General features: G+C 64.6%; 1 protein-coding gene and 1 pseudogene across 1 annotated transcript; both read left to right on the top strand.

Moving 5' to 3' along the window:
• Positions 1–5972, top strand: part of LOC133754827 (sodium-dependent neutral amino acid transporter B(0)AT3-like) — an 11623-nt pseudogene extending 5651 nt beyond the window's left edge.
• Positions 5973–6120: 148 nt separating this feature from the next.
• On the top strand, positions 6121–9753 carry LOC133754826 (telomerase reverse transcriptase-like). The gene is given in 8 exon segments (XM_062185214.1): positions 6121–6208; positions 6211–6305; positions 6382–6646; positions 6649–6701; positions 6745–7524; positions 7742–7937; positions 8827–9008; positions 9616–9753. Coding segments are annotated over 8 exon segments (1797 nt in total).
• Positions 9754–10521: the final 768 nt, after the last annotated feature.

The raw sequence follows: 10521 nt of genomic DNA, 5'->3' as shown, positions 1-10521 counted from the left end.
TAAAAGAGGAGTAGAGAAGAGGAAGTCTTAAGGTTTTTGCCCTCCATTTTTTCTTTATCAAGTTGATCATGGATTTATCCAAAAGACGACAAGTAGCACTATGAGCTGTAAGTCTCTGAGCGATCACTTAGTTTACTTTTTAAAGACAGGCTCTAAATCCCAGCCCAAATCTACTGAATCAGAATTTCCAGTGTAAGGGATAGAGGATGCAGGACCTGCATCAGTTATTGAATACAAGAATAACTTCAGATCTGTCATGTTTAAATAATAAAAAGAAAAAAAAATTAAATAAATAAATAGAAAAAAAAAACCTGCATAAGTTTAAAAACTGCACCGGAATAAACTAACCTTTTATTGCATTTTCCATGAACTTTATTATGTTTTCTCATGTAACATCTGGTTTCAGAGAGAATTTCTGACTGGAGTTTCCGTAATTTCTAAGGGTATATTCAAATAAAATAGTTAACGAATAGTTAAAAATAATTTCTCATTTGAGCTAACTGTATAATTTCAAATCTTTGTTGATCTTCAGAGTCAGAATGACTTTCTCCACTTAAGGAATGTCTAAATGATTTAACCCTAAAAGCTGTATTGTGAAAATGAAAGGTGTGAATTACAAACTTTTCATCTCTAATCAAAAATGAATGTGTGGATCAATACTGAAACCAAATGAGGAGAGAGTGGGCAAGACAGGGGAAGAGAGAATGTTAGAACTAGAAGGACATGTAATACTCTAAATGTAGGGAAACTGAGGCATGTGACGTGACAGATCTGAAATAATTTCTTTTCATGGAACACTTGAAGCAAGTGGGAGAGAGGCCATCAGGGGATAGTGGGCACCCGAGGGAGAGGCCATCGGGGGACAGTGGGCCCCATTGGGTGACAGTGAGCACTCAGGGGAGAGGCCATTTGGAGACAACAGACACCACTGGGGGAAAGCGGACACCCAGGAGAGAGACCATGGAGGGATGGCAGGCACCAGGGGAACAGGCTATTGGGGGACAGTGGGCACCCGGGAGAGAGGCCATAGAGGGACAGCGGGCACCACTGGGGGACAACCGTTGGGGGACAGCAGACACCTGGGGGAGAGGCCACTGGAGGACAGCGGGCACCATCGTGGGAGAGACCATTGGGGGACAGCGGGCACTGGGGGAGAGGTGATCAGGGGCATTGGGCACCCAGGGGAGAGGCTGTCAGGGGACAGGCCATCGGGGGACAGTGGGCACCAACCAGGGGAGAAGCCATCGGGGGACAGTGGGCACCGGGGAGAGAGGCCATCGGTGACAGCAGACACCTGAGGGAGAGGCCATTGGGGACTTGGGCATCCGGGGGAGAGGCCGTCGGGGGACAGCAGACATCATTGGGGGAGAGGCCGTCGGGAGACAGTGGGCGCCATCGGGGACAGCGAGCATCCAGGGGAGAGGCTGTTGGGGATGGTGGGCACCTGTGGGAAGGCCATCGGGGGACAGAGGGCACCTGGGGACAGGCCCATCAGGGGACAGTGTGCACCCAGGGGACAGACTGTCAGGGGATGGCAGGCACCTGAGAGAGAGTTCGTGGGGGGGCAGCAGGCCCAGTCAGGGGAAAGGCCATGGGGGACAGCGAGCACCTGGAAGAGAGGCCATGGGGGACAGCGGGCACCATTGGGGGAAGAGGCTGTCAGGCAATGGTGGGAATCCAGGAGAGAGGAGACAGCGGGCACCCAGGAGAGAGGCCATTGGGGGCAATGGGCACCTGGGAGAGAGGCCATCGGGACAGCAGGCACCATTGGGGGAGGGAGAGGCTATAGGGGGACAGTGGGTGCCCAGGAGAGAGGAGACAGTGGGCACCATTGGGGTCAACCATTGGGGGATAGCGGGCACCTGGGGGAGAGGCCATCAGGGAGGGGAGAGTGGGCACCATTGGGGGAGAGGCCGTTGGGGGACAGCGGGCCTCTCTAGGGACAGGCCATTGGAGGAAAATGGGCACCATCGTGGGACAGCATGCACCCAGGGGAGAGGCCATCAGGGGACTCGGGCACCTGGCGGAGAGGCCATTGGGGGACAGAAGGCACCATCAAGGGACAACTGTCGGGGGGCAGCAGGCACCAGGGGGAGAGGCCATCGGGGGACAGTGGGCACCCAGGAGAGAGGCCATTGGGGGAATGAGCACCCGGGGGAGAAGACGTCAGAGGACAGGCCATCGGGGGACAGCAGACACCATCGGGGGAGAGGCCATTGGGGGATAGCAGACACCTGTGGGAAGGCCTTCAAAGGACAGCAGGCACCATTGGGGAACAACCGTGGGGGGACAGCAGGCACCCAGGGAGAGGCTGTCGGGACAGCGGTCACCCGGGGAAGAGGCCGTTGGGGGACAGTGGGCATCACTGGGGAACAGGCCATTGGGGGACAGTGGGCACCCGGGAGAGAGGTGGTCAGGGGAGCGAGCACCCAGGGGAGAAGAATCGGGGAACAGGCCGTCGGGGGACAGCAGACACCATTGGGTAGAGGCTGTCTGGGGACGTGGGCACCTGTGGGAATGCCATAGGGGGACAGTGGGCACCATCGGGGGACAACCATTGGGGGACAGTTGGCACCCAGAGGAGAGGCCATTGAGGGACTCAGGCACCCGGGGGAGAGGCCATTGGGGGACAGCGGGCACCACTGGGGGAGAGGCCGTCGGGGAACAGCGGGCACCCGGGTTAGATGCCGTTGGGTGCAACAGGCACCCAGGGGAGAGGCAATTGGGGAACAGTGGGCACCCGGGAGAGAGGCTGTCGGGGGACAGTGGGCACCGTCGGGGGACAGCGGCCACCCAGGAGAGAGGAGACAGCTGGCACCCAGGAAAGGGGCTGTCGGGACAGCGGGCACCATGGGGGAACAACCATTGGGGGAAACGGGCGTCATCATGGGACAGCGAGCACCCAGAGGAGAGGCCATGGGGGGACAGGCCATTGGGGAACAGCGGGAAACCTGGGGAGAGGCTGTCGGTGGAGGGTGGGCACCCGAGGGAGAGACCATCGGGGGACAGCGGGTGCCATCGGGTGACAGCGAGCACTCAGGGGAGAGGCCATTTGGAGACAACAGACACCACTGGGGGACAGGCCATTGGGGGACAGCGGGCACCTGGGAGAGAGGCAGTCGGGGGAGGGAGCACACAGGGGAGAAGCATCAGAGGACAGGCCATCGTGGGACAGCAGACACCATTGGGGGAGAGGCTGTTGGGGGACAGTGGGCACCTGTGGGAAGGACATTGGGGGACAGCAGGTACCGTAGGGGGACAACCATTGGGGGACATCTGGCACCCAGGGGAGAGGCCGTCAGGGGACAGTGGGCACCTGGGAGAGAGACCAACGTGAGACAGTGGACACCATTGGGGGAGAGTCCTGCGGGGGACAGCAGGCACCCGGGAGAGAGGAGATAGCCGGCACCCAGAAGAGGGGCCATCAGGGGACAGCAGGCACCATCGGGGGACAACCGTCGGAGGACAGTGGGCACCCAGGGGAGAGGCCGTGCAGGGACAGTGTGCACCTGGGAGAGAGGCCATGTGAGAACAGCGGACACCCAGGGGAGAGGCCGTCGGGGGCAGTGGGCACCCGGGGGAGAGGCCATCGCGGGACAATAGGTTCAATCATGGGACAACAAGCATCCAGTGGAGAGGCCATTGGGTGACTGGCCATCTGGGGACAGCAGGCACCCAGGGGAGAGGTCGTCAGGGGACAACAGGCACCCAGGTGAGAGGAGATAGCTGGCACCTGGGGGAGAGGCCATCAGGGGACAGCGGGCACCATCAAGGGACAACCGTTGGGGGACAGCGGGCACCCGGGGGAGAGGCCGTCTGGGGACAGTGGACAACTGGGGAAGAGGCCATTGGGGGACAGTGGTTACCCCAGAGAGAAGCAGTTGGGGGAGGGAGCACCCAGGAAAGAAGCATTGGGGGAAAGGCTGTCGGGGGACAGCGGGTGACACTGGGGGACGGCAAGCACCCAGGGGATAGGCCATCGGGGAGACAGTGGGCACCCGAGGGAGAGGATGTTGGGGGACAGTGGGCGCCATCGTGGGACAGTGAGCACTTAGGGGAGAGGCTGTTGAGGGAAAGAGGGCACCTGGGAGAGAGGCCATCAGGACAGTGGGCACCTGAGGGAGAGGCCATCGCGGGACAATGGGCTGCATCATGGGACAGCAAGCACCCAGTGGAGAAGCTGTTGGGCAACAGGCCATCTGGGGATAGCGGGCACCCGGGGGAGAGGCCGTCGGGGGCAGAGGGGACCAGGGGGAGAGGCCATTGGGGGACAGCGGACACCCAGGGGAGAGGTTGTCGGGGGACAGCGGACACCTGGGGGAGAGGTTGTCAGGGGACAGCGGACACCTGGGGGAGAGGAGATAGCTGGCACCTGAGGGAGAGGCCATTGGGGGACAGCCAGCATCCAGGGGAGAGACTGTTGGGGACTGTGGGCACCCGGGCAAGAAGGCCATTGGGGACAGTGGGCACCTAGGGGAGAGGCCGTTGGGGGACAGTGGGCACCCGATTGAGAGGCCATTGAGGGCTGTGGGCACCCGGGCAAGATGCTGTCGGGGAACAGTGGGCACCCGAGGGACAGGCCATCAGGGGACAGCGGGCACCATCGGAGGACAACTGTGGGGGAACAGCGGGCACTCAGGGGAGAGGAGATAGCTGGCACCTGAGGGAGAGGCCGTCGGGGGACAGCGGACACCAGGGGAGAGGCCTTCTGGGGACAGCGGGCACCCGGGGGAAGCCGTTGGGGGACAGCGAGCAACCGGGGGAGAGGCCATTGCAGGACAACGGGCTCAATCATAGGACAGCGAGCGCCCAGGGGAGAGGCCATTGGGCGACATTCCGTCGGGGGACAGCGGGCACCCGGGGTGGGAGGGGAGAGGCCATCAGGGGACAGCCGGCACCTGGAGGAGAGGCCATCAGGCACAGCGGGCACTTCGGAGAAAGCAGACAGCCAGCACCCGGTAGAGAGGCCTTCAGGGGACAGCGGGCACCATCGGGGGGCAACCGTCGGGGGACAGCGGGCACCCGGGGGAAAGGCCGTCGGTGGACAGAGGGCACCTTGGGGAAGGCCGTCGGGGGACAGCGGGCACCTGGGAGAGAGGTCGTAGGGGGCAATGGGGAACCAGGGGAGAGGCCGTCGAGGGACAGCGGGCACCATTGGGGGACAATGAGCACACAGCGGAGAGGCCGTCGGGGGACAGCGGACACACGGGGGAGAGGAGATAGCGTGCACCGGGAGAGAGGCCATCGGGGGCAGCGGGCACCCAGGAGAAGCAGAAAGCGCCCGCAAGGGTGGCCCCGCAGGCGCCCACCACCGCCACCACCACCGATAACAGCAATCCCGGCCAGCTAGGGCTAGTTTATGAGCACTTAGTGCTTGCACACCCAGCGTGGAGGGGCCTTGGAGCCCCATGTGTCTCCTGCTTTCCAGAGATTCAAACGCCAACAGCCCGTGGGTCATGCTGCTCTCTGCGACCACTCCCGGCCGCCTGCAGGTGTCCTGGCTGAGCACAGGCTTGGCGCTCCCGTCTTTGCTAGGTCGACCCCGCGGTGCTCGCGGGCACGGAGACTGGCGAGGTTCCCAGACCCTTGGCAGTGAGTCACGGTCTGGAGCCCTTGGGTCCGTCCACGCCCTCCTGATCTCGCTAGGCCCCGACGCATCTGGGAAGGTGCGGAGCCGCGGGGTAGGACCCAGACGCCCGCCAGGGCCCCCGCCTCGTGGTTGATGACCCCAGAGCCACGGGACACTCAGCGCCTGAGCTCCAGAGGGGCGAACGGCCTCCAGGGCGCCCCTCCCCGACAACGCGACCCTGAGCGTAGCAAAAGGAGGGCAGTGGGCGGAGCGCAGGCACCGGCTCAGGACCCTGCTCCGCGACCCTGGCCCCCGCCCAGCAGGGCCCAGCCCCTTCCCCTCCGCGCCCCGCCTCCTCCACGGGGACCCCGCCCAGGCCCGCCGCCTCTGCACCCTGCTCTAGCGCACCGGCGGGAGCCTGGCCGCCCGGCGTGCGCGAGCCACTCGGTAGGGTCCTGGCACGTGGGGCTCTAACAGCCCGCGCACAGCTTGCCAGAGCCCCCGCGCGGGCGGCCGGATCTCCAGGCCCGGCCGCCGGCTCCGGCCCCTCGATGCCACGCGCGCCCCAGTGCCGAGCCGTGCGCGCGCTCCTGCGCAGCCGCTACCTCGAGGTGCTGCCGCTGACCACGTTCGTGCGGCGCCGGGACCGGCGGCCTTCCGCGCTCTGGTGGCCCAGTGCCTAGTGTGCGTGCCCTGGGACGCATAGCCGCCCCTCGCCGCCCTCTCCTTCCGCCAGGTGGGCCGCCCAGGGGACCCGCTTCGGGGAGGCGGAGGCAGAGCGGCGCCCGGGGACTCAGGTCCCTTCCCTGCAGGTGTCCTCTCTGAAAGAGCTGGTGGCCAGGTTCGTGCAGAGGCTCTGCGAGTGCGGCGCGAAAAACGTGCTGGACTTCGGCTTCGCGCTGCTGGACGGCGCCCGCGGCGGCCCGCCCTGGGCTTTCACCACCTGCGTGCGCAGCTACCTACCCAACACGGTGACCGAGACGCGGTGCGGCAGCGGCACGTGGGGGCTGCTGCTGCACCGCGTAGGCGACGACGTGCTCGTGGACCTGCTGGCGCGCTGCGCGCTCTACCTGCTGGTGGCCCGAGCTGCGCCTACCAGGTGTGCGGGCAGCCTTTGTACGAGCTCGGCACCGTAGCCGAGACCCGGCCCCCTGCACCGCGCGCGTGGGATCCAGACGGGCCCCGCGGCCACGCGACAGGTTCGGAACAGCAGCGGTGGCGAGGCCTGGGCGCCCCTGGGCTCACCCGCCTACAGTTCAGGGCGCGGGCCTTTTGCGGCCTGCGCCGTGACACCTGCCGAGCGTTTGGAGACCACGCCCTCCAGGGCATCCGAGGGAGTGGACTGCAAGCGGGAGCCCGGCCGCTCCGCCGCCCGGCGGTCACCGGGTCCGCAGGCTCAGGTGTACTCGGAGATCAAGCGCTTCCTCCACTGCCCGGGCGACGGCGAGCGGCTGTGCGCATCTTTCCCACTCAGCTCCCTGTGGCCCAGCCTGGCGGGTGCCCGGAGGCTGCTGGAGGGCATCTTCCTGCGCTGGACGCCGAGTTCCGGGGGTAGCCTCAGGCTGCGCTGGCTGTCCCCGCGCTACTGGAGGATGCGGACCCTGTTCCAAAAGCTGCTTGCGAACCACGCATGGTGCCCATACGGCGCGCTCTTCCGGATGCTGCGGGGGCCGGCTACGCAGGTGTGGTCCCCGAGGCTGGCCGCCGACCCCCGGAAGGAAGCGGGCTCCTGGCGCCTGGTGTGGTTCCTGCAGCAGCACAGCGTGGCAGGTGCACGCATACCTGCGGGCGTACGCCGCCTGGTGCTCCCTGGCCTCTGGGGCTCCAGGCACAAGGAGCGCTGCTTCCTGAGGAACACGAAGTTCATCTCGCTGGGGAAGCACTCCAAGCTCTCGCTGCAGGAGCTGACCTGGAAGGTGAGGGTGCGGAGCCCAGGTGAGTGGGCGTCGGCCAATGCCAAGCCAGGAGCTGAGGGGGTGGTGAGTGAGGCTGCCCCAAGCTCCCTGGACTGGAAGCTCCCGTGCTGACAGGGTGGGGTGGGGGACGTTGGGTCATGTGCTGGGCAGGGGAGAGGAGCAGGGATAAAGACTTCCTGTGAGGGGTCCCTTGTGCCCTGCACTCCCGCCGTGGCTGCCCTGTGAGGGTGCACTTGTGGGGTCTGCCTCGTTCCAGGGCGTGGCAACATCCCGGGCCGTGGAGCATCGACTGAGGGAGGGGATCCTGGCCAGGTTCCTGTTGTGGCTGCTGGACGCCTGCATGGTGGGGCTGCTCAGGTCCTTCTTCTATGTTGAGGAGACCACGTTCCAGAAGAACCGGCTCCTCTTCTACTGCAGGAGCGTCTGGAGCAGGCTGCAAAGTGTGGGCATCAGTACGCGTGTGGTGTCCGTGTCTCAGATCCCCACAGGCTGGGCGGCCCTGTGTTGGCCTGTGGAGGGGAGGCCCTGTGCTGGCCCGCGGAGGGGAGGCCCTGTGCTGGCCTGTGGAGGGGAGGCCCCATGCTGGCCCGCGGAGGGGAGGCCCTGTGCTGGCCTGTGGAGGGGAGGCCCCATGCTGGCCCGCGGAGGGGAGGCCCTGTGCTGGCCTGTGGAGGGGAGGCCCCATGCTGGTCCACAGCGGGGAGGCCCTGTGCTGGCCTGTGGAGGGGAGGCCCCATGCTGGCCCGCGGAGGGGAGGCCCTGTGCTGGCCTGTGGAGGGGAGGCCCCATACTGGCCCGCGGAGGGGAGGCCCTGTGCTGGCCTGTGGAGGGGAGGCCCCATGCTGGTCCACAGTGGGGAGGCCCTGTGCTGGCCCACGGTGGCCCTGTATGCTCATGCTTGGGCTCAGTCCCCTCAGGGCACTTCTGAGGGACTTGGGTCACTGCAGGGACACCTGGGGGAACAGGCATCCCCTCTGGATGACCTTGGTGGGGTGGCATCGGGGGATGGGGCCTGAGTGGCGGAGATGCTGGCTCCTGGTTCTGCTGAGTCAGACTGAGGGATCAGGACTGATTACACCAAGTTGTGCCGGGTGTGGGATGGGAGCCCTGGGCCCCCGTGTGGGGGTTCCTGGGAGGTGTCTGTGGTGGGCAAGGGCGTCTGTAGCCCCAACCCCACACTGCAGAGTGTGCTGTGTCCACGGGGACTGAGGTTCCCTGACCCCGGCCCTGGGCGTGTTGCAGGCAGTACCTGGAGCAGGTGCGGCTGTGGGAGCTGTCAGACGCAGAGGTCCAGCAGCAGGCCAGGTCGGCCCTGACCCCGGCCCTGACCACGGGCCCGAGCATGTTACAGGCGGCACCTGGAGCAGGTGCGGCTGTGGGAGCTGTCAGACGCAGAGGTCCAGCAGCAGGCCAGGTTGGCCCTGTCCTCGGCCAGACTGCACTTCATCCCCAAGCCCAGAGGCCTGAGGCCCATCGTGAACACAGACTCCATGGTGAGAGCCAGAACATTCTGCAGGGAGAAGGTGACCCGGCCTCCATCTCACTCCATACAAAAGCTCACGGACTCGTGCCTGTGTGCCCAAAGATGGGTCCTACTGTGAGTGGACGAGGAGCTGAGGGAGGTGCCAAGCTGGACCTGGGAACCCACAGGGGGTAGCTGGCTAGGGCCCTCAGAATTCTGCCATGGCATCACGTGGAGGGGCGGGAAGAACAGCTGTTGCTGCCCCCTGAGGACCCCGGGACTCGTCCTGTGGCTCCCCTTGCTCCCCGTGGCTCTTTCTGTGGTTTTGCCCCATGGCTGCTGGTGCCTCTGCCACGGTGGTGTGATTTTGTCATCAGTTAATGTTGCTGTGGTCACTCCAAGGACCTGGCCTCTGTGGGTGGGGGTGCTGCAGACCCCAGCCCCAGGCAGCTGCTCAGGTGGAGGTGGATGGGTGCCTAGCATCCCTGAGGGTCACATGTGTTGCCGGGCGAGGGTTCTGGGGTGCAGTGACAGGAACCCCGAGGTCCCAGCCTGTGGGCTGAGGGCCAGCTCTGCGTTGGGCTTTCCCAGGACCTTGGGAAGCTGGGTGGGCTTGGGGCTGTCTGCCACTCTGCAGCCCCCCTGAGGCTGCATCCTGTGTGCCCCAGGCCCAGCCCTGGACCTCGCACATCCAGACACTGTTCAGCATGCTCAACTATGAGCAGGCGCAGTGGCCTGGCCTGCTGGGTGCCTCTGTGCTGGGCTCCACCAGGAGTCCCTGGAGACCGCAGCTGACCCAGCCCTGACGCAGACTTCAAGACCTTACTGGACTGAGGCTGGAGGAGCCGGGCACATCGCTGTTGGGGGAGGGGTCATCTGTGACACAGGGCAGGGCCTGTCCTTGGGGCCTTCTTCCTTCAGGTCAGTCCCCTCCCTGCTGTCCTCAGGGGAGCAGAGTCCACCACTGAGACCTCTCACGACCCTACCACTAACAGCCAGAAGGCAGCTCATGGGAGACCTGGCTGTGGGGCATGGGCCTGTGAGCATGTGTCTCACCCCAGGCCCACTCATCACCCCCACGTGATCCAGGGCTGCCGAGGGAAGCAGCAGTGCATGTGGGCTCCCCTCCCGTCCTCAGATGCCAGGGCAGGTGGAGGCATGGCCGCCGTGGGGGAGTCTTGTTCACGTGCTGGAGCCACGCATCTCAGGCAGTGTGGCGCTGCCTAGTGCCTGGCAAGGATGAGCAGGGAGCCCCCTTCCCCAGGCAGGCCCCAGCGTGCAGGGGACCGGACGTGTCCCAAGGTCCCAACTGAGAACAGGAAGGGCAGCATCAGGGCCGGATCTTGGTGAAGGAGTGGTCCCCACTGCAGGGGTGGCTTGGGCAGCCTGAAGCCTGGCCAAGCTGGCACCTGTGTGACATGCCAGCTGCTGTGAGCAATTCCAGAACCTACCAGGATGTCACAGCTGGGGCCATGGACATGGACCTTAGACAGGGCTCCTGGTGCCTCATGCCGGGTTTTATGGCACAGGATGTGCCCCTTTGCTGCTGCTTCCAAAAGACATCCTGGTGACTA

Source organism: Lepus europaeus, unplaced genomic scaffold, assembly GCF_033115175.1.
Source record: "Lepus europaeus isolate LE1 unplaced genomic scaffold, mLepTim1.pri SCAFFOLD_29, whole genome shotgun sequence".
NCBI classification, from domain to species: Eukaryota; Metazoa; Chordata; class Mammalia; order Lagomorpha; family Leporidae; genus Lepus; species Lepus europaeus.
Note: the sequence above shows the minus strand (reverse complement) of the source record. Positions and strands in the feature narration are given on the sequence as shown.